Below are 25,130 nucleotides of genomic sequence, written 5' to 3'. Positions count from 1 at the left end.
CCAGGGAGTTAACTATTATTTTGAAACATTAAAGTAGTTATGGTAAATTCTATGTAATTAACCAGTATCATTAATTGTAATTTCAAGTTGCTGGTTTCAAATTTGATTTGATCTTTATACTGTTGGTTTCTGTTGCCGTCCATCAACAGTGGCTTATCAAAAACCCCACTGAAGGGTTTGATGACCTGGTACCGATTGCATTAGTTAGCGATATACTGTACATCTCGGATGAAAACTCTAAACTTGTTTGCTTAAAAAATTAAATTCAAATGCCGTCACCAATTATAATCTGAGAATCTATTCATTGTTTTCTTCCGAAACGCATCTGTATATCAACGACAATATAACGTGGGAATTGTAATGGAAACTATTCTAGGAATATTTAAATAGGGATGATTTTACCCCCACGCAACCAAAAGTTGCGAGGAGTATGATGTTTTTTAACCCGTCCGTCGGTCAGTCCTAATTTTTTTGTAAGCATAACTCCTCCAAAACCGGGATTACCATCGAAAAAAACATCGTAAAAGTATTTAGGACACAATGTGTAGATGTGCATATTCCCATAAAATTATGATTTTATTATTTTTCAGGGATTTTTGGCACTTCTGAACTAAAATTTGGCCATATATTGAATATAGTATTGAACAATTTGTAAGCGGAACTCCTCTAAAACCGCTGCATAGAATTTCGATCGTGAATCTTTGTAGGCATTGAGGATAAAATGTGCTAATGTGCATATTATGAGGAAATTCCAATTCTATTATTTTCCTGGACTTCGGGTTTTTTAAAGTTATAAATGTTGGCCAATCATTGAATATACATGAACTGGGTTTTTTTAAACCGCCACACGGAATTTCGAAAAACTTTGCATGTATTTTAAAGGACACAATGTGTAGGTGTACAAATTGTTAAAGACCAAAAAAGTAGATGTGCATATTTGCAGGAAGTTTTGATCTGATGACTTTTTTGAGATATGCCATTTTTCAAATTATTTTATGTACATGTATTTTTAGGTCCCCTGAGTCACTCAAAATGGAGTTATCTTCTTTCGCTTGTTCATATTTAATAATTAATCATTAAATATAGTATAATTGAGAACTTGTATGATGAAAATAGTTATGCAAGTATTTTTTTATCAATTAAAACAAAAACAGTTTTTAAATTTTTTAAAATAAACAAGTAGACTTGTTAATAGTGAAGTAATAAGTAGTAAACCAGCCACCTTGTTTTAGTTTATCTATGAAAACATGTGAACCTAAAACCTGTTGTGAAAGTTAACACACCTGGGAAAAAAAATACTATATACGGAAGCTGTGCACCTCTTCAATAGTAGGTCATACACTCTGATATGAGCGATGGGTCTTGTGCTGAAAAAAGGATTAAGAGTCCTTTTCACAATAATTCAATTAAATGCACTTATGAGACTGCTCCACAATTTTTTGAATGGGCTATGGTACTCAGGTGACCTTTAAGGCCTATTGGCCTCTTGCTATTTTACGTACATGTATTTAATGCATACCCTGCCATTCATTATGTGTAGCATTGTCCAACTAATTGGAGAGCGTGGGGTATGTGGGCTTGCCCACTTTTTCTTTGATTATCGTCATGAATCAACTAAAGTACATGCACATGTAACAATATGTGATACATGCAAGCAGAGATACGAAATATTCTGCAGCGCAACATCACTAGAATGTTCCATATTTAATGCTGATATCACCAATTCTCTATTGTCAAAAGATGACAGTTACCGTAATTGGCCTGAATTTGTACCATGGTTTATTGGGGAAATTAAGATCATAGCTCTGGTTGCAATTCTTCATCGATTTACAAGTCGGTGTTTTTGTAAAATTTGTACTTTGACAAACTGTGTCATTTTTGTCGGCAACTATTGCAGTATTCAATAGCGAGCAAGCTTGTCACGCCTTGTCGGACTATAAGCGGACACCTTTGTCCGGTGGTGTCCGTTTCAAGTTCTCAGCATGCTCAAAACTTTCCAAAGAAGAAAAAGACAAAAAACGTTTGCAAACGAAGACACCCTGATAAAATACCGCATCCGATGGAAGCCTATTTCTAGCGTTCATCAGTGAGGCTTAACTGACTAAAGACAAAATAACACCTACCCGGATAAAGACGTAGACTTCTAACAAAGTTGTTTAATTCACTCTAGTCTTGTCCGTTTGCTTTAGTTTGCATATTTTGAACGTTCAGGATCGGACATGTCCGATGAAGTCCATTCTGCCCGGCAGCATGTTTAAAATTTGAAACGGAAACAACCAGAGGAAGGCGTCCGCTCAATGAACGTCCCTTTATTAAGATTGCACGAACTTTTACGGAACTCCCGAGGTTCTCCCGAAACCCTCGACCAGTCTTATTTACGCTTATTGAATATAGGTCAACACGTTGGAAATTTATCGTTTAATTTTGTTATGAATTTTGTAATGAATCAATTCAATTCACAAGAAATGTAAAAATATGGGGTGGGGTTTATTTGACTGATAACTATTTTTTTGTACGAAGTATTTTTCTAAGCATGGCAATGAAGATCATGATGTGAACACATACGTCAGGCATACGTCAACCACCAGTGCGTGCATTCATGGATGACATGACGATCAGTACTAAGACCGCAACTGAAGCAAAATGGACTCTCAAAGAAATAGAAGAGCTTATCAGTTGGGCTAGGATGAAAATCAAACCATAAAAGTCGAGAGGTCTGGTGCTAAAGAATGGAAGGGTGACAAACTACGACTTCCAGCTTGGACAGGAGATTCCATCAGTCTCAGAGAAGCCAGTGAAATGCCTGGGGAAGTATTTTGATGACACACTGAGGGACACCAAGAACACAACCAACACTGTAGAACAACTACAACAGTGGATGGAGTCGATAGACAAAAGTGGACTGCCAGGAAAATACAAAACCTGGATATACCAGCATGGAGTACTCCCTCTGATTTTGTGGCCTTTGCAGGTGTACGACATACCAATGTCCAGGGTAGAAGCTATGGAGCGCCTGACTACAAAATTCCTTCGCCGATGGCTAGCAATACCACAGTGCTTTAGCAGCGCTGGACTCTACAGTGTAGGGACTAAACTACAATTACCGCTATCATCTCTTGTCGAAGAATACAAGGTCACCAAAGTGCGACAATATCTAACACTTAGAGACAGTAAAGATGAAAAGATGCGCGGAGCCAGGGTGAATCTAGAAGCAGACAGGAAGTGGTCTGTTCAAGACACGGTCCTGGAAGCAGAATTACGCATAAAGCAAGCAGACATTGTGGGAAATGTAGCAGTCGAGAGACTAGGCTTGGGAACAATAACATCAACCAGATGTTGAACAGCAGACAAAGGAGTGCAAAGGAAGCTAGTGCAAAAGGTAGTCCGAGTGATGGAGGAAGACTCAAGAATGGTATAAGCAGTAGGCATGAAGAAACAAGGAAGCTGGGTGAATTGGGAAGCAGCAAGGCAGCGGAAAGTGACCTGGAATGACATATGGTCGATGGAGTCAACCAGATTGCAGTTTCTCCTAAGATCAGTATATGACGTGCTACCAAGCCCAACAAATTTGGCAGTATGAGGCTTATCTGATGACCCAAATTGCAAGCTCTGTTGAAAACCAGCAAAATTGGAGCATATATTGTCATCATGTTCCGTGGGATTGTCTGAAGGCCGGTATACATGGCGGCATGACCAGATACTTTCGGTACTTGCAGACTCTCTCGAAAAAGCCAGGAAGAGACCACCACTAAAGGACAAGCGGCTCAAGGTCATCAACTTTGTTATAGCAGGAGAGAGGGAGAAGATTGGCAACACTGGGGAGGGTAGAGGACTTCTTGGCACGGCAGGAGACTGGCAAATGCGAGCTGACCTGAAGACCAGAATGCAATTCCCAACAAAGGTAGCATCCACAAACAAGCGACCTGACGTAGTGATCTGGTCTCGGGCAAGTAGGCAGTTCATAATAGTGAAGCTGACAGTTCCGTGGGAGGAAATAATGAAAGACGCATATGAGCGGAAAATGGGGAAATATCAGGAGCTTGTGGCAGATTGTCAGGGGAGAGGGTGGAGAGTATGGTGTTTCCCAGTGGGGGTTGGCGTGCTGGGCTTTGTTGGACAATCCTTGTGGCGAGTCGTGAGAGTCATTTGGGTTATTGGGTTGAAGAGAAGAAAGCTCATATGGCGACTAAGCAGAGAGGCAGAAATGGCATCGCTATGGTTGTGGAGAAGAAGAGATGGACAGTGGGGAAAACAGTGAGAGACGGTTGTGAATGTAAGATCGGTACACAGGCGGATAGCTGGATGGTCCCGGAATGGGAGCTGATCACCCCAGTCAGCGCACCTCTGGAGGTTGTCGTGGACAGCACCGAAACAACCGAGGAAGGAGGATCCACCACCTGATGACGGGATCATCACGCACCTATAAGATGTTTACAGGTACAGTCATAAATAGATGCATGCAAAAGTTTGAAGGAGCCAATCACAATGCGACCTAAATTAATTCTTAGAACGAGAAAAATTAAGCAAGTTGACCTCTTGTCAGTAAGCGTATAAGCAAAGCTGGGCATATTTAATTTACTTGTTAGCATGTATGCATTTTATAACATGCTCGTTTTAAAATCGGATAACATTACTACATTTTGATGAAATAATAATTTACTTCAGATTGATAAGAAACGTTTACATAGAAGATACAATGTAATGCAATGTTTACTTATCGTGTTTTTTTAAAAGCAATAAGATAAAGAGCTTAAAAGTCGGTGTGGTTTTTTTTAATGTTCCTCGTTTAGGTTTTAAATTTATTAATTTTGTTTAATAAAAATGCACAACTATCTTTTTTAAAAATAGCCTATATTCAGAGGTCAGTATTAAACTAAGCTAGGTAGTCTTGGTAAATACATGGGTATATCGCTCTAACTATTTTTAGAATCGGTAGGACAACAAAGTAGTGCCTTTAAGCAAGTGTTTATTTTGAATTATCATTTGAAGAAAAGAATTGAAATTGTATAATTTACACCCTTTCTAAACCTGTGAAATTCCCTAGTACTTTCACTTTCATTTTCAGAGTTTTTCAATACAGACGCATTTTGCCGGAAAACGAACCACGAAACTTTAACAGGAAAGAGACAGTTTGATGAGCTTTCATACAAGAGTTCCCTCGTTGCTGATTGAAAATTAGGGCCAGAGCTATGAACCCTAACTTTAACACTACCGCCTATGGAAAATGCATTAGTGGACTATATACATGTACCCACATGTATATTTCTACCTACGCTCTATTGATTGATATAGTATCAATAATTTAACAGAAGTTAAATAATAAGTTATTCAACTGTGATAACGTGTCAATTATGATTAGTGAAGTTCATGTAGTTAATATTAATATGACGGTAAAGATCAATTGCTAACCAATCCTTTTAGCTCAGAGCAATGCTATTCTAATGAAATTTTCCATGCTGGTATCGTAACAATCTAATTAAAATTAGACGTTCTGAAATTAGACGTTCTGAATCCGCTACCGCTTCTTTGAGAAGCGGTAGCGGATTCAGAACGTCTAATTTTAATTAGATTGGTATCGTAATGAATCATTCCCATCGGTTAATGGAATAAACCGTCAGATTTGTGTGTGTGTGAAGTACATGTTACAAAACGTGCCTAAATTCACCGCCTGTATGGCTTTGATGTTGTATAACTGACATACAAAGGATATAGGATTGTTCTTGGAGGCCAAACTACAGCTCACTTTCTTATGTATATCCTAGATCTGTCCTTCAGATCATCTTCTATCAGCAAGGACATTCTTTGAGTTTTAACATAAACAGAAATTGACTTCCGACATTTTGGATGAATAGCAATAACGAGCGATGCACGTGTAACTTATTCAGTGCACGGTTATCGATTCACCAATGCTGTCCCCCGGCAGAAGTGCTTACGATGATAATTTGTTTTTGTAATACAGATGATAATGAGATAGATGCGGTGATTTCAAACACAGACTAAAAAATTTGGTATATTTCAAGTGCAGAACAGAAACTTTCATGAGTGTGAACAAATTAAGGAGACATATACGGTTCATACTCCTATGACACGCATACCGGAAGCAGCTGTTTGAGATGAAAGTCAGATCTCTGATACATAGTCAAACCATGACAAATTGGCAATTGTTATAATTCACTATTTACGAAGTTTTTGGTTTTCGCTTGTGTAAGAGGAATGAGGTTAGAATTCTGCGTTCAAGACTTTGGAAAAGAAGCTGATCTTTGCGTCGAATGGGGATGGTATGTTGTATGTTGATTAAATGCCCAGTGTTATTCCTCTCTGATGAATGACCATAAGCGCAAGTGGATATTTCTAAGAAAGGGAAATTAACCATAAATGAAATATATTTTCCAAAAAAAACCCCTGAACTTTATTTATTTTACAACGATTGATAAACAAGTTAAAACTTATATTAATATTTCTCGTTGGCACGGGTGTTAGCGCGAGGAGGTCATTGATGTGTAAGCTAGAAAGCCGGAGTGCTCGGAGAAAACCCACGTGTCCTAGTTGGCGACCACAATACCCTTTCACATACAACCACTGTCGATCAAGCGGATCGAACTCTTGTCGTGAAAGCGAAAAAAGGAGTTACTTTAAAGGGGCAGATCACGATTTTCAAATTCTATATATCTATCTTTATTATTTATAATGCTTCAGAAATGCATTTCTAATGATCAAATGAAATTTAAGAGTCAGTCTTTAAGTTTTAAGTAAGATACAGAGCTCACAAATCTGTGTCATGTAAACAAGGCTCGTGCCCTGTTTTGTTTTTGTTTAGGTTTAAAAACCTTTTCAAGCTGATTTTTCTATCTTCTTATTCATTTTAAGCATAGACAAACAGTTCCTAACGTTTAATACATTCATTTTAGGTTAATTTAGGTTCATTTTTTGGAAATTTTCACTTCAACATTCAAAATGTAAACAAAAGCTTTGATTACATGTCAAAGAATTGTAAGCTTTGTTACTCGCTTATAACTCCACGAATGACACTCAAATTTTGTTTGCCTATTAAGAATGCCTCTCTGAAGCATTGTAATTATTCAAATCGGAAAAATAATTTTTGACCAAAATCGTGACCATGCCCCCTTAAAAAGGCGTAATAATGAAAATAAAGGCGTTATAATGCCTTTATATTTAAGAAGGCCTTATAATGCGAAAAAGGCATTATAACGTCTTTCTAGAAGGCTTAAATACGCTTTATTGAAAGGCATTTTAACGCTTTTCTAAAAGGCGTAATAGAACAATATAAATTCTTACATGATAGTAATATCGACATGATTATGTTTCGTGCTTTGGATAATTTGAAAATATCGTTGTCGAGTTAACTTTGCGGGCGCGGGTATTATAACGTTAAGCCATCTTACTCTGAATTCTAGCCACAGGGGCCAAGCCCGTTTTAACATTAATTTCAGTGTAACCATAAATAAATAAAGAAAGGGGTCAAACTCTGACCCAGATAAAACACTACCAGCTCGCTTCAAACGCCTAATAAATCAATTAATTCTTAAAACACTCGCAATATGCATGTATTTTTCAGAAAAGGAATGTATTAGATACACTCATGCCGAATTTCAAGTTGATGGGTCTTAAAATAGTGGAGATATACGTCATTATTCTCTCGAAGTCGCCAGTTTATTTTTACTCGGACATTTACCGGTGTTATATAGTGCCTTTTCCCCCTAGCCATCTTTCCCCCCGGAAAAATGGCTATATAGCAGTTCTTCCCCCCGGAAAAATGGCTATATAGCAGTTTTTCCCCCAGGGAGAGCTGACTATATAGTGGGCTTTCCCCCTTTTTATAGCCAGATTACCCCCACGGAAAACCTACTATATAGTGGATTTTCCCCCTTTTTTTACATTCCGGCCATGTTTATGGTGGACCATTCGTGGCAATAATTTGCAATAATTGATATGATATTAATTACTCATAAAAAAGGATAATTATGGCATTTATTAATACATAGAATAAAATAGTATTTCATGGTTTTTTAACCCCAAATATGAACTAAGGCACGCGCCTCCATAACATTCATGTGTCATCATCGTTTATTTCACCTGTTTTTACACCTTTTTGGAACACCTTTTACACGGATTTCGGAATACCTCGAATCTTTTTCATCTAATCGATGCTTATCTACAGTTTCGACTTCGACGTTAAGAACACGTGAGAACACATTTGAGTGAAAATACGCTGGTTTGGAACTTTAATTTTCAAATGTATTACCATCTCTGTATAAGCTTCTCCGAGGGAACTACAATGTAACTGTACAATCTTGACTTAATTTTGTAGAGGATGGGAATAAAAAGTGGAAATGTATTTCTCCCTTCGTCCAAAAGGCTATCAATTTTAAATTAATACCGTTCGAATTGACGATCTTAAAAACAATTATATATTTCTTCTTCTAAATATCAAACGGGAGACAGGGTGCAATGATATGATGAAAACTGAAATGTTTTATTTTTATTTTGATTGATGGGGTTCTAAATCATGGGTAAGGGGTATTTTAATTGATTATATATTAAAAGCATGTGAAAAGTTAGTGTTTACAATTTTGTTTTAAAGTTACGCATATTCATATTTTTTAGCACATTTTTTACGAAACGCGAGATTTTATGATGTAAACATTTTGTTTAAAAAAAGGAAATGTCTTCACAACCAGAACAATGTCGGTATCTTTGCTGGTTACTTTGGAAAATGTGAAATGGAGCCTGAACTAACCTTATGTATATATTTACACTCAGTATTTGCTAATTTTCTACTTTTAAGTTTGCAACGTGATTTATAAATATACAATTTTGAAAACGATACCATATAAATCAAGATACACGATTCACTTACCAAAAAATCGTATATTACTATTTGTTTCATATTTTTGCAATAAAGATTTACTTGTGTACATATTATTTCTTCGAACAATGAAACAAGGGTAATTAAAAAAAAAACGAAACCCCCAAAAAACCGACACATCTATTGTGATGAGCTGACATATTTTTTTTTTAAATATAAGCTTGGTCTTCTAATCAAGTAACAAGTTAAAAAAGTCGTATACATGTATACGCTTAGGTTGGTTATTTATTTTTGATTTTCGGTTGTTCCTTTTATGAATAAATGTTTATTGATTTATTTATCTAGTTATTTATTATATCATTAGTCATCTTATGAATTGATTAAATGTTTTGAAGAATAATGAATTTACCTGCGTACCTTTTTAAAAAAAATTGTTCGTAAACTTTTGACTACATGTATATATATATATATGATATGGGCGCCTTAGATGGCCCCCTAAAATGCACATCGTCGTTTTACTTCAATTCTTTTTTTTCTTTGTACAGATATATATGTGATGTTTATACATAATGTTCATTTTGATTCAAGTGCTCACATTTAAGAAATATGACATCGTAAAGACAACCTTTTCCCGCCATTTTTGCAATTTTACATGTAGCATAAAACAGCTTGTTTTCAAGCAGTTTTTCTTTCAGAAAACATAGAGCGCATGCTTGAACAAACAAAATTTTTTAATCAGAGATATATATAGCCAAGACTAATAAGTAACAAAAAATATCTTTGTTCAAGCATGCGCTCTATATTTCCCATACGTAAACGGATAAGAAAAATGTCAATTTTTGACGGATTTTGATTGAATTGTAGAAATAGCGTTACTTCTGACGTCATATACTGCAAGTGAGTGCAAATCAATCAAATGAATAGGTAACAAATATATTTTAAATCAACTCTTCTAAAAAATAACAACATTTTACTGTACCCGAAACACTTTAAAAAATTGCGAATTATGGGGGCCAAATTTAAATCATATTATATATAGTTCTTAAAAAAGAAAAGCAGAATCTTAATTTTCAATCATTTTGATAAGGAAATATATGAGCGATTGTGTATTTTTAAATGATGTTTTTACTTTTAAATGACCGTAAAAATATGTTCATGTGGTCATCTTTAGTTTTTGAGATATGGGGCCCTAAAAAATACATTTTCTGTATAATTGGATTTCAAACATCGGGCTCGAAAACAACAAAGGCCCCTACCCTGCATGGGGGCTAAAATTTTCAGTGTCATCTACTAGTGGTATTACACTATCACTGTGAAAATATGATTAAATGGTCATCTCTAGAATATGAGATTCGGGTCACCACTTATAGAACACTATTCAATCATTATAATGGGGTTTTAAACATCGGGCCCTGAAACATCAATGGCCCCCACCCTGAGGGCTGAAATTATCAGAGTTATCTACAAGTGGTAAACCACTGCCACTATGAAAATATGGTGATATGGTCATCTCTAGTTTATGAGACATTGGACCCTTAAGAATATGCACTATAATCATTATAATAGGATTTTAAAAATTGGGCTCTGAAACATTGGAAACAAAATCTCTTTAAAACAGAGATTTAGCCTGGATGAAATTGTCAAAAACAGACAGACAGTCTGATAGATTTATCAAAAAATTCAGAACACAGAATTATACATATAAGTGTATAACTTGTAAAACCAAGTATTTTTTTCAATTAATTACCTAAATTAAGTTTTATGTGTAATTCCATTACACACATGTTCAATTTTCAGCATAGTCTATAAAAATAATAAATCGGCAAAACGAAACTTAGCCTTTATAGATGAATGCAGTTGTACATGTTTGCAACCTTGGAGTGTAGAAACATTAATTTTAATCCTTACTGGATTTCCATCAATATTTTTTATAAATTCTGAACCAAAAACATGAGGGAGAAACCCTACTATGGGGGAAAGGTTACTATATAGTAGCTTTTCCCCCCAGGGGGAAAGGCTACTATATAGTAGGTTTTCCGGGGGGAGAAGCTACTATGGGGGAAAAACTGCTATACAACACCGGTCCAGGGCTCATGATGGGATTTTGCCTCTGACAACAGCAGTATTGCAACAAGTCAAGAAACATTCGCACTAATCTTTTAAAATCTTACATCAAACGTTATTACGTTACCTTAAGGTGTTATCATGTCTTTTGGGAAGGTGGTATTATGCATTTATAGCCTTAAAATGATTTTTGAAAAAAAAAAAATTATAACCGTTACGCCTCTATAAGCGAAAATTCGCCTTTCGCGTTATAACGCCTTTTGGCAAAGCGTTATAAAATGCTATAACGCCTTTTTTTCGCGTTGTACGTTATTACGCCATTTATTTTGCAGTTACATAAATGATACTGCTAGGCTTTCGTAGATATTTGGCGTTTCCGGCGTTTTCACGATTTGAGCGCTTAAGCTAGGGCTATTTGTACAATCCGTAAAATTATATTTGAAATAAAACAGGCGCACATGCACCCGTCTTTACTCACAAGAACTAAGACTGTTGCAGTGCTGGTTATGCAGACAGTTGTCTGATTCAACCATTTTGTACTTCATAGAAATACTTATAGTAAACGGCATGGTTCTACAGAACAGTCGATCTGATTATCTGGTTTGGCTTCCCTAGTTTGAATTCTTAGAAATCTCTGAATATGATTTCGTTGGCTTAATCCTAAACAAAACAATAAATTATCTTTAATTTCGAACAGGTCTTTGAAAAATGACTGATTTCGACTCCCATTTCCGGAAATTAGAGATCATGCGTTTTAGCCGACAATACGTCATTAAACATGTATACATTCATTAATATCGTATATTGCTCAGTAGTTGCCAGTAATGTGGCTTCTTTGTCCGGAAAATTAAATGCAAATGACGGATAATCCTAGCGGGAAACATGTCATTTGTATACATTAACGGAAAATGGAGGGCATTAAAGATCGGCTCAGTAATTACTTTGCAGATCGGCTTTCTGGTACATCGGATTGCCTCGGGCTATATCCTCTGTCAATGTTGTTTATCCCCATGTAAGACCATATTAAGCAAGTTTAAGTATAATCTGGCTTGACTTAGGTTTCTAATTACTTCACAAAAAGATCATCTGAAGATATTAAGGAATAAAATGGTTTCTAGCTGTAGGCTGTAGGGGCATTCATTCATTTTTTTTCTTCTTCCATCGATTGAATTTGCAATGCTTCAGTGAAATAGTTGACATAATTGGTGGTTGGCATCGTAGTAGACAATTTTTTTACTACATAGACAATTGACTATCACGTTTCACGTAAAATACATGTGAATTTCACATGAATGTTATGTTGAATTCAATTGATTTTAAAATGTAAACTTCGCGTGAATTCAAGTTGAGCTTTACTGCGCGAATTTCACGAGAGACACAATTAGCTGTGATTTATTATTTCAGTGTCTTAAAATAGGATAAATCGAATATGAAAAAAATATTGTTTTAAGTCAAAAAATTTAATTAATCTTTAAACATCCTTAAAATTCAGAGAAGTGTTCAAGCTGGGATCATTTGTCGCAAATCAATTTCAGTGGCTAGGTTCCATTATCTGGAGAGACTTTTAGTACTCCTGTGAAAGGGGATTGATTTCAATGCTGACAATGCTGATTTATTCCATCATCCTGTTGTAACGCTTCTTCTATTTTATGGCTATAGATCGTTTTTACTAAATATGCACCGCGCTTTGGAGAATCGTATAAAGACTGTTACGAATGGATTGAAGTCTGTAGATTTCTGTGTACTCAATGCTATATTAAATCGACGTTCTGGGACTAAGATTTTCCTCACACTGGGTGAGCACAGTTCGGAGGAAGAACAGATGAACTCTCCTATCTCTCTAAAAACCAGCCCCATTTATCGTAAAACAGAGTAGACGTATAAGAGAATTATTTCCTGGAATGATCCGTTCCAAATCAATATACTAGATTTTTTTAACCCCTTTGCCAGCCCTCGGTGAGATTTGGTGATATTGGCGAGCTTTGTGTCAGAAGTTCGACCCAATCAAAACCATTCCATCGATATAACAACCCAGAGTCTCCTCGCGGTGCTAATTATGGAATATCGACCTTGATCTGACGAAAATAGAAGAAAAGAAATTCTTGTTCGTTTTTTCGATTTTCTTTAAATACATGTACATTCATTATTTATATAGGAAACTTGAAAAATCTATTATGATTGTGATTGCAATTTCCACCCCTCCCGAAAAATACTGTGGTTTCATTAATATTCAAGGGTATCAATTTTCGTGGATAAAGTGAAAATCACAGTTTCAAGGATACGTAAATTCGTGGCCAATGACCCTATCAATACAAACTGGTAGTAGAAAATGCACTTCAATGAACATTTAAATTCATGGTTAAACTTATAAACGAAATCCACGAAAATTGGTATCCAACGAACATTGATGAAACCACAGTAATTAATTTTAAACTAATTCGTACACTGTAGCATCTATAACATCTATGTGATAAAGATGCCATGTTAATGAATATAAAATTGTTTGTTCAAGTTGTGTTTCTTCAAGAAAACATCGGACACAGTTCTGTTAAAATACATGTATCAGATTTAAGCATATATTCAAGATCAATCACCGAAAAATTCCTGGTCTAAAGTTACTCTTCGCGTTTTCCATCTAAATAGTAAAACAGGTTGTCTCATTTTGATAAAGTTGCAATATTTCCATCTATTGCTTCATAAATAACAATAGTTAGACATTCTTTAATTTCTTGTAATGTCTTTATATGGAGAATGCAATCGAATATTAACACATACTAGTCTCATTTCATTTTTAAGAATGATGAAACTTGTGCTCGTCAGAGTATGCATATCTCTTATTCTTTTTCATAATTAAATGTGGATATTTTCGCTCATATTTTATCTTATAATAATACCGGTGTCGTGAATTGGTTTTCTGAAAACGACCTCTTTTAAATAAATGAGAAACTATATTAAGCTATAGGAATTTCATTAAACACCTCGCTATACGGCAATCAATACAAGGATTAAGCAAAGCAAATGTCATTGAAAGGTCCTGATGGAAATAAAATTCCAGTTGTATTCTATCATTCGAAATTATGTTGAGACCCAGTTGCATGATATGCAATCAATTGTTAACTTTTAACCTTAACACGTTTGAAAAAGATGATTGCAGTTCTAATCGGAGAAATCCATACACTCTAAACAAAATTATGCGTACATGAAAATATAAGTCTTCCTGGTTGATTTTTTTTTTTTTCCATTTATGATATAAATCATTCATTTATCTTGTTATAGGGGGAATTATCCGTTATAGCATTACATATATACATAGGAATATTGTAAAACCCGACGTACACTCGTTATCAAATGGAAGATGTATATACCAAAGGGGCTTTACACATATAGCTGATGAAGATTATAAATATTTACCATTGAGTTTCTCATTTAACGTTTCAGGTTTGCTTCCGTCAGAAAGAAGCCCATGCCAATCACCGTCTTATCTCTGTTTTCTCTCAAAAGATCATCCTTCCTAGAAAATAACCTAAGAACAAAACACTTTTTTTTTTACAAACGGTACAATTTAATTGGAATAAGCACTGCATTCAAATGTTTACTTCAGTGCGACCGCCTATGTCTTCTGACGTTTTCTCATTGTCTAAGCTTCAAAGACCAGACCCTGCTTCTGCGGAAATTTATTTCCCAATTGACGAATGTTATTTTAGCTTTCGCAGCATTTGAACGTGTTATTTTGGCAACAACAAAGCACGAGAGATCGTTGTTTCTACAGAATAACGCACCGGTTTCTTCTGAGTGCGGCTTGTACCCGGACGGAAGTGGGTTTATGTCCATGATCAATATAATCTATCGTCTTCATTAGTTCCTTGAACAACAGAATAATATGCCAATTGAATTTGGCCGAACATTCCACGTACCCACACTTCCACTGTTTCTTGACCACATTGGCCACCTCTCGCCGGGACAAGCCCCTCTCGTCCGCCAAGTCATGTTTGTTTCCCACAACAAATATTGGAACATCGTGCATGTTCCTGCTCTCCAGAATTTGTTCACGCAAGGTTTTAATGTACTGGAAGCTGTCTTCCGATGTGATATCATACACGAGAATGTACGCGGTCGCGTTTCTGAGTCCATAGCCGCGGAAATCCGTCCATTCATAGAGAGAGTTCACCGGGAAGTAGGGAATGTAGGGACAGTCGATGATTTTGAGGTCATACAGGTGGTCGTTGATGATGATGGAGGGATAGTACAGCTCTCTCTGGTCCGTGGGCTCGTAGTCTTCTGTGAAATAGTTGTGGACAAACTGTTTAGCGATAGATGTCTTTCCCACCCCTGGAGCTCCTAAGATGGCCAGCTTTATTTTTTGATTGTCTGGATCAATTTGACTTGAGGTCATCATTGGTCAGTGTCTGACCATCCTCTTCACCTGAGAAAAGAGAGCATTGATGACATGTTATGCTAGGTAATGTACATGAAATACTAGGTAATACTAGTAATACTATTCATTAAGGGTCAACAAATAGTTACAATTTACATTTTCCATCGTAAAAAAATCGGCAACCTTTGGAATGTAAATTGAAACTTTCTTTCTTATTCGGGTTTTATTTTCTTTCTCTTCACATTGAAATCTTACATGCACATTTTTTTCTACCATAAATCACTTTACCAGAATGTAAATTGCAGGACTCAAATAAGCTCCTTTTACAGACAAAATATTGGAAGAAATTCACATCTGAGAAAACGTCACTTCGCGATTGACGAGCGTTGTCTGACACTTCTACTGGCAGAATCATTCACTGTTACAAACCTAGAGCCTATATTCCATAGAATCCCCAATACTTCGCAACCATTAGATCGGGTTGACGTCTTGGACGTGAACTCAATGTAATTAAATCGGTAACAAACTCTAATGAAGAGCCTTGCTTGAATAGCGTGCACGGAAAAGGTTCAATAGGGATGGGACCAATCTCTAATAATCGTTTCATAAAACGATCGCAATCCAAGAGCTTTTACTATTTCAGAACCACCTTCCATCACAAATGGACTCCTCTGTAACTGCTTTTTATTCAAATTCCTTGTCTTTGTGCGCCAAATCGTTTTGTGAATTAGGAAAACTCGAGTGGAAAAAATCGATAAATCAAATTTCCCTAAGAAATAGGTTTTTTTGCTCCCTGAAGATGATGTATTTGCAATTGTAGCATTTTTTACCTATTACCATACCCTGTTTCCTGCACGTTCACGCCCCCGCCCGAAATTAATCGATTTGAAATTCTGCAGAATAACTTTAAACCTTGCATTCGGTTTTATGTTTGTTTCTGGTTCTTTTAACTTTTTCTAATGGAATATTGATAGATTTTACCATCTTTAAAAGCGAATTGTGGCATCAGTTCCGAAACGCATTAAGAAGTTGTCTTAATAAGTTATCAATTTGATTATTCACTTGGTACTCGCGTGACGGTTTATTTTGATGAAGTCGCCGATGACAACACCAGGTATATGTATTTGCACTCGCTGCACATTTTGTCGGCCCTCGGTACATAGATTTTCCCTGTAAAATAGGTAACAAACTGTGCCAATAGTGGAACATGGATGGGGAGGGAAGAAAAAGAGACTCGATCGTGGTTTATTTAAATACATGTACTATATAAGTTCCTCCAAAGACAATATTTTGTTAAAATATGTAAGTGCGTTTTTGTTTTAATTAGCCGCGTTTGAATGTTGTTTTTGATAGAACGAATGCCATTATATGAATAGTTCCTGCTTGGGAGGGTAACTGCGTCTAAACCAATCAGATTTCAGGTTTTAACATGAAAGTATAATAATAGCAAATGCATATAGTAAAGAGAAAAGTGTTACACTGTACAGCTTTATTTTGTTTCAAAAAAGGTCCAGTATACTTTTTTCCACATTAGAAATTCAAAGTCATTTATGCTTCATTTTTAAAAAAAAAACTGACTAATGCGGTGACATATTTTATTGATCTGGGGAGTACAGAGGAAAATAATGTACGTCTCTCGGTGTTGAATCCTCGGCTTCCTGAATTTGATGCATTTCGATGTCTGAATAATTCAAGCATATATAGCTGTAATAGTTCAATCAATTAATATTTTTGAGTCGTTGTATCAGCTAATGATCAAATCATGTGTCATTCATTGATAATTTTTTGGATGTAAAATATGAAAAAAATCTCCATCATACTTGCGTACTAACTCATATGTTATATCGTCAAAGATTTATTGCAATTACAGAAAGTATAAAACCACTTTAATTACGGTTTATAATATATATTAGACAAAACTACCATATGTCATACGGGCCTCTTTCAATATAAAAAATTATGAAAAAGGTGCGGTCGACAAACATTGCAAAGGCAGCGCAATGATAATGCGATGGCATTTTTCCGATTTTGTACAATATACATGCATTTCATTTATAACAAAGATCAAAAAGGACACATAATAAAGATTGAAACTTATGGTAAATCCCATTCTGTCTGTGAGAGGATCGATTAGGAGAACGGCGTAATATTTGGCGTGCCTCTGCGTGACACTTGGACATTAGTGAGCAGCATTCAGCGATATCGCCACTTCTCACTCAAACTCTCCTCTGCTTTTCTGTTTTTTGAATTGTCTGCTCAGGCACTTTAGCAAATCCCCTAGAAGGTACTCTTACGAATGAAATTCGAAGGATAAGTCGATAATGGCCTATTTTTGATTAAGGCGTGTTGTGTTTCAGTTTTCATTTGAGCGAAGCGGACACAAACACATGCTCATAAAACACTTTATACTACATGTACTTTGTAAAATTCGTGTCGTTCTCTCTGATATCACGGCAAAATATAATCAATGAACTCACAAAAATATACATGTACAACATAATCTGTAAAAATATGTCATTTCCTTGTGTCCTTTTTCAATAACCCCCACACCCAATTTAAATCCATTTTAGAGATAGTGGATTTGGATAAAAATAACATTTTTTATAAAAACTTAACTTCATTCATTTGAATTTGTGCATTATAGCGCGGTATAGAAAACCACGAATCTTCTTTCTCACTTTCGTTTCATTTTAATCAGTTAACTGGCACTGTGAACAATTAAGCGCCATCGATTCAATGATCTACAAAATGATATCACAATCAACAAAAAACAACCACCATGTTTTGATCTGTACATTAGTTCATGTATATTTGTACATTATATCTAATACACGAGCTCATAGCAATTCTCGACCCAGCCATTGTCGGAAACCACTGGCCAGTCTTGCGTATAACTAACCGTGGGTCAATTCATTTAATTTTTCTCCATTTTTAAAATCATATATTTATAATTATCAATCCTTCTTTAGGAAAACTCTTTGGTTTTTAGACGTTTGAAAACGATCATAAAAATTCAGTTGATAGAATATTAGCATTAAGGCAACTGGTTTGACTCCTTCACAAGAGTGTAAGGAAACCAATAAGACTTCGGTTTAAATTATTCATGAGAACGAGAAAAGTTCAATGAGTTGGTCTGCAGTCATAATGTATATTAGAGATCGGGCTTGAGTTTTCGACAATGCCATCCATCTAACTACAGGACAATATAGCAATGAAGTCGTTTCGATGATAAAAAACATATTGATTAGAAATTTGGTAAGAGCGATTTTTAATTCATGATTTCATGTCAAATCCATATCCAGACGAGGCAACTATAAACAAACAAGGCTAGTATGTTTAGTTCTGTTTGCCCATGCGGGCTTTGTTCTACGATTTGGTCAGGAAAACAGATCAAAGTATTCCAAATTACACTTCAGAGGAAACAAAATGTTCCAACATTCCCCATTTTGTAACAACAGTGATGTTGATGTATGTCTATTGATCATATAATTTGGATATCGTTAAAAGCAAGAAAACTACTCGTAAATGGTTTGATATTTCAGTGTAAGAATGTCAAAAACTCAAAGCAGATACATGTATTTCCAAGTTTATGAATTTATTTTTATTTAGTCTCGAAAAAGGTTCAATGTTTATTATTCAATTGACATCCGTCTAATAATTTTCAAACTGATAACATCATTCCTGAATGACATTTTTAAACTCTTTAATCTGTCAATTTTGTTGATTTCTAAGTTCTTGCAATACTTTCGTTAATTTAAAGATTTGAAAAATAAATATTGCATGTACAGACATAATTGTGATATATAAAACCAAGAAAACACACTGCCACAAAAGCCTACATTTTTAATTATACATGTATATCAAATTGTATCGAATCATTAATTGCAATATCAATCATAACAGATTGCATTTAAAATTCTCAATTATTATTAAATGTTCTTAGACGAAAAACATTGACTGTTAGAAGTTCCAATCGTTTCCCTCTAATTGAAATCAATAGTTCAATTTAAGTACTTAAACTAATTTCTTGTTTCCTGTCTGTAAATAAAACAATCAAGAATTACGTTATTTCCCAGTGATATATTGAAAAGCGCTCGGAAATTCACAACTGACTCCCAACTCGCGATAGAATGCAATAAACAGAGTTTATGACTGTTTCGGTTTATGATAGTCGTAAAAGCTAGAACCCGCAAAATCCCATACAGCACGTTAACAGATCTTCTCTCAGAGGGCTTGTTATCCCAAGGATTTGTAGACAAACACGTAATAGATCATAGTTTATAATCTAATATGCCTTCTTCTTATTCAGAACCACGAGATATGGTGATGACCTTTCTATGTCATTTTATGACTTCGAGAGATGCTCATCTCTTGGATGAACTCATGCTAGAAACGACAAATCAATAAAAAAGACCAAGCTTTCTTGGAGATAAAGGATTAGATTGTTTATATTTTTATACAGTTATGGTTATTAATGACCAGTTTAGGAAACAACAACAGACAATCATCTGGTTTGAAGATCTGAACCCAATTAAGCTTCAGTTTGACTCAATATCCTTACCTTTATCTTATACTTTTGGTTGTACCAATTCTGGATAGAGAAATCCATTAGCATCAACCGTACTATACAAAGTTTTTTTTTGATATTATGCGATTAACTTTATCAATTTGACAGCTAGAGCGAACAATTTGTACTGTACTGCGACTGACAAGCGTTGTGTACCAATTTATGAGAGTGACTTGTTATAATTTCCCACAATAACCTCTGACAGCTCAGATATTGTTCATTGAACTTATTGTGCTGTTATTGACACATTGAACCAAAAAATAACAACCTGTTGCGTGACACATCATGATGCTGAGAGTACTCATCAAGTCCAGCACTTCTGTAGATCAAAACCTAGCCATCAGAACAGACGCAAAAAACAAACCTTAAAAAACCACCACAATTTGAAAATGTCACAACTTACCTTTTCTCTTCATCCGTTCCTGCAGTGACAGATCATTAATGAAGAGAGGTTCACCTCAGTAACCCGCGTGACAATGGACTGCGCGTATGCAATTATTATATTTCGCTCGATACCAGCAACACGTGAAATACCTGGAAGGCTTTAATGAAACACCCGCTTGAACCTGATAAAGCAATATCCCATTATAACAACTGTTAATAAGGAAGTGGCATTACTTAGATCGAGACTTGTATCAAATGGAAAAGTTCTAGCAGCCCTGGCTACCATCACGCCAAAAGAGTGCAGTTTGCTGCGGGTCTATCGATCCGACAAGGCGCGCTCCATTCTCATGGTCTCAGTCTTGGAGGACTGTCTAAGACATCATTTGATGTCAGCTTCTCTGATTTATAGCCCACTGTTGCTGATGACTTGTGCGTGATTGCAGACCACTCAATGATCACCTCTTTCTTTGTTTTATTTCATTGTATTAATCACTTAAAACGATTGCAGTCGAGAACGTTTTTTCGGTCATTGAAAGCTTAGCAAATCTCGCGACACTGCCAACATGTGCTTCGGAGCAGATAAAGTTGTTCATCGGATTAATTTATGTCATTTTCATAGCCGACATCAGCTGTTGTGTATGAAGGATTTTCACAACGTAGTAAAATGATACATAACGAAATAATTTCTGTGATTTTACCCTTGAAGCGAAATTGTTTTCTGTCTGCAATAAACCCAAAAACTCTGAATTATTATGTGGTACGCTATGATTTTATATAATTGCAAAATTCTCTTACTTTAGCACGTAGAAAATAAGGGTAAACATTTGCGCCAAACGAAAAGTTACATGTATGATAATCATTTTAAATGTCAAAATAAGTACATCCAGCGATATAAAGATAAGACTGAAATTTTATTACATATTGTACATTTCTTTTATAAAGGGGTTTGCTTCTGCTTGTGCAATCGAATAAGAAAGTAACGCTTTTTTTCGTATACTGCAAAATTAAAAGATTGCTAAGAGCTACTGTGTCTTTTTTAAAGATTGATCTTACTAAGTGTCATTAAAATTCTTGGATCCTGGGTATAAGGGCACCATATAAATTAGGATTTGCTGGAAGCAAAGAAATGTTGACATTCCTGTTTTAAGCTAGGTCCAATGAATCACATATATTGTCCATATCCCAATCAACAACTGTTTTGTTATACTAACAGTCTTAGCTAAAGATGTGGGGCTAATTGCAAAAACATTAATTGATTTCGTGTATTTCCTTTCCGGCGAGAAAGCAGTATGTCCAACAATGGTCGTCTCTTTTTCTAACAAAGCTTAACCAATAGAATGATTCTTTTTCGAAATTTGTTAAATCTCCATTAATTCATGTATATCAAATTCATAGTTTTCAGCGAGTGCAAATTCTGATAACCTTTACCACCGCAGTTATATATATATATATATATATATATATATATATATATATATATATATATATATATATATATATATATATATATATATATATATATATATATATGTGTGTGTGTGTGTGTGTGTGTGTGTGTGTGTGTGTGTGTGTGGTTCGCCAAATTCACAAAAATGAGCTAATCATAGTTTGACTGTCAATAGACTAGATTTAACGGTTGTAAACTACAGTTTACGGACAGAAAACTATAGATAACAACATTAGTTTATTTTACATCTGTAAACTATAGTTAACGTTAGTCTCTATTTTACATCTGTAAACTATAGTTAACGTTAGTCTCTATTTTACATCTGTAAACTATAGTTAACGTTAGTCTCTATATTTACATCTGTAAACTATAATTAACGCGAACATCTATGTTTCAGAAGTGTTTATAACTATAATTGACACTGAAACAACCATTTACGATCGCATGTCATAGTTCATCTGATAAATATAGCTTCATGATTGTGAAACTATATCATAAACACCTCTTAACTATAGTTCACGAATGTAAAATATAGTGTAGATTTCAGTTCTTAACTGAAGTTTCCGTAAGAAATAGAGGCAATCATTCTCGGTATACGTTATTATATTATAACATAGGCGTAGTCACAGGGGGGGCAGCGGGGGCACTAGCCCCCCCACTTTCAGATATGGGGGGGCAAGAGTATGTCTGTGCCCCCCCCACTTAATGTCGAACAAAATCACAGCTATGTTGAAATTATATTAAACCATTATAACAGTTCTCATTTTATGGCAAATTTATTTTATTTTCAGCAACAACTGAGTAAGCATTTCTCTTGAAGTAATAGTAATGTATAGTAATTAAATCTGTCGAGACCTCTTGTGTTCGCATGTTTGGGATAGGGAGTGCGGGTCATAAATTTGACCTAAGTTTAGACGTTTCTGTTTCACTCAGCATCTGTTATCTAACAAAATTACATGAGAGGTACAAGCTGCCCCTTGTGCTGACATCTAAAAGTCATTATTTATTTGCTGTATCTCATTTCTTGTTTAACACATAGGCCGTGAAGTAAGATTTGTCAAACCTCTGGATTTTTTAATTATTTGCTGATTCATTAGTGATTATATGCTTGCAGTCTGACCATCTCTTTCAATCAGTAAGTTTTTATGATTATTTTGTTTTGTGTTATTAGCAAAATGATTAAATTGATATAGAATTAATACATCATAGATGAAACTGTTGTATAAGACCACTCATTCACGCTATTCTCTTTCAGTTTGGTTTCCAAGAATTAAGTATTGAATTATCTAAGGACTCTTCATTTTCAAACCTACATGTATAAGTTTAATAAATTTGTTTTGCATCTGAAAAGTATTCTTTATGTTTACATATATGTACTTTAGAATATATTCTTATAGCCATTCCGAATCTCATCAAGATTAGTAATTTCTACAAGATAGCTGCAGTATTGGAGATTCTGATTGTGGTATACCTGTGATGAATGTCAATCAACTTTAAATGCACTATTTGAAGTCCTCTCATTCAACTTAGACAGGGGCTTGATATTACATGTTTTACATCTTAATTTCTTTATATTACACGTTTTACATCTTTCTTGGATTTGAGCCCCCCCACTTTTAAGTTTGTGACTACGCCTCTGTATAACAAAGAAATATATAGCAATGTAATATGCGACGGAATCAAAATATACAACATGTATAACCAAAAAACTGAAGTTAACAGAAACAAGACTTAATTTTATCTAAAATCTAACTAAAGCATCAAAATATGGCATTAACTTTAAAAAACAATTATTGTGAGATTTGTGATGGATTTGTCAGAAAGTTGGTAGAGATCATGGTGATGTTTACATACACGTATCTTCAACGATATGATATGGAAGAACCTATGGGACTCAATATGAAAGGGGTTGGTATTCAGAAGGAAAACGGGCGACAAGAAGTGCAAAGGAACTAGAGAATGGAGATTTATCAAAATCCACGTAGAAACAGAATGTGTGTGAATTCCACCGAGATAAAACACAATACCCAACAGTAAGCATCCGGAAAAAAATCCGTATACTTAAAAAACAAGGTATGCTACCTATGCTTGCAATTTTGAAAGACATAACAGTATCATACACAAACAAAAACGTATTATTCGAATGGACGATCTTTAGAACAACTGTTTCCGACATGGGGCATACCATTACAGAAATAAAACTTTACGTCATATGGATCCTTTGTTTATCATGAACTTTTCTTTGGTTTGGCAGGGGAAGGGTTTTTGCGTGTGACGTACAGGAACACCTACACACAAATGGACTTTAAATTTTATTTACATTGACTGTGTATTTTCTCTTATATTTCTTAAGAAAAATGATTGTAATTCATATAGCGCTATAGAAACTGACAGGGTTGAAATCTACACGATCTAGTTCTAACCATGCAGTTTATCAATTGGTCGAAACTTTCATAACAAAGTAAGTAAAATTACGGACTGCACGAAATAATCCTGACGATGCTAGACTCAAATTCAAATGGAGACTTTGCTATTTATTTTATCTAACGTCCTGATGCACATTAACAATAATTTACTTACTCACTTACCATTTATGATTAATTCAATAACTTTGTTACAAGAAAGATGTAATACAAACAATAAAATGCTATCTGTGATGATTCATGCGGACTAATTAAAAAGGTAGCAATCATAAAAGAAAAAAAATATATAACCACTAACGCCGGTTATGTTTTTTTCCTGCAATGTTCTTTCTTCATATCCTACATGAATTGCCACCCCCCCCCCCCCCAAAAAAAACGCAAGAAAAAATATTTTTTTAAAACAAGGAAATATTATTTATAGGGGGATTCATACTACAATGAAAGAATTTCAGAATTACATAGAGTGAAAGTTACAATGTTTTCTTCCTATTAAATTGATGTGTTTAAGTTCAAATTCAGTTTATTCACTCAAACTAAATAATAAATACACATTGAATTGTCAAAAATATGACATATAGTTATAGAAAAATTTACATGTAGTAATAATGGACATACAACAGAAATCATATAAGAAATAAACATGCAGCAGGTTAAAAATTTTACCGGGAAATAAATATGGTTGGTCACGTGAGCAAATTATGTGAACCCCGAAGGGCTTCTCTGTAGATTTGCAATACAATATATAGATATTAGATATACAAAACAAAATAATACTAGTAACGTTAAACAACATCGTAAAAATCCTTTCCTCTTTCGTGTGTAAAAAAATATTGTGTGTTTTATATGCATTTTTTAAAATCAATTTTCATTAGATATAATGGTGTCTCAGACTTTTACTCTAAAAAAAGTTTGGTTTCGTCTCAGAACCCTATTTTCCAGCTGGCTGAAAAGACCCAAAGCCGTTCTGAATTCATCTAATACGAATAAGCTTTTGTACGACTTGCCTTGATTCTGTCAGGTGCGTCGATTTACCCAAATGGACC

General features: G+C 35.0%; 1 protein-coding gene across 6 annotated transcripts; it reads right to left on the bottom strand.

Annotated features, from left to right (window-relative positions):
• Window positions 1–12,508: 12,508 nt before the first annotated feature.
• On the bottom strand, window positions 12,509–20,787 carry LOC105321580 (ras-like protein family member 10B). 6 transcript variants are annotated; one of them, XR_010712352.1, is made up of 4 exons: window positions 20,237–20,787; window positions 20,102–20,152; window positions 14,303–15,314; window positions 12,509–12,966 (listed from the first exon to the last, which is right to left on the bottom strand). XR_010712352.1 is itself a non-coding variant. In XM_011419918.4 (2 exons), exon 2 carries the CDS (start codon window positions 15,285–15,287, stop codon window positions 14,655–14,657), a length of 633 nt encoding a protein of 210 aa, XP_011418220.1. In that variant the 5' UTR covers window positions 15,288–15,314; window positions 20,237–20,784; the 3' UTR covers window positions 13,099–14,654. The 6 variants fall into 6 exon arrangements, 1 of the variants encoding a protein (XP_011418220.1); XR_004603864.2 differs by lacking the exons at window positions 20,102–20,152; window positions 20,237–20,787 and adding an exon at window positions 19,828–19,933 and having other exon boundaries at window positions 12,510–12,966; XR_004603863.2 differs by lacking the exons at window positions 20,102–20,152; window positions 20,237–20,787 and adding an exon at window positions 15,696–15,970 and having other exon boundaries at window positions 12,510–12,966.
• Between the last annotated feature and the right edge of the window lie 4,343 nt (window positions 20,788–25,130).

The sequence above is a fragment of the Magallana gigas genome, chromosome 3 (genome assembly GCF_963853765.1).
Source record: "Magallana gigas chromosome 3, xbMagGiga1.1, whole genome shotgun sequence".
Lineage (NCBI taxonomy): Eukaryota > Metazoa > Mollusca > Bivalvia > Ostreida > Ostreidae > Magallana > Magallana gigas.
The sequence above is the reverse complement of the archived record's forward strand: the minus strand, read 5'-3'. Positions and strand labels throughout refer to the sequence as shown.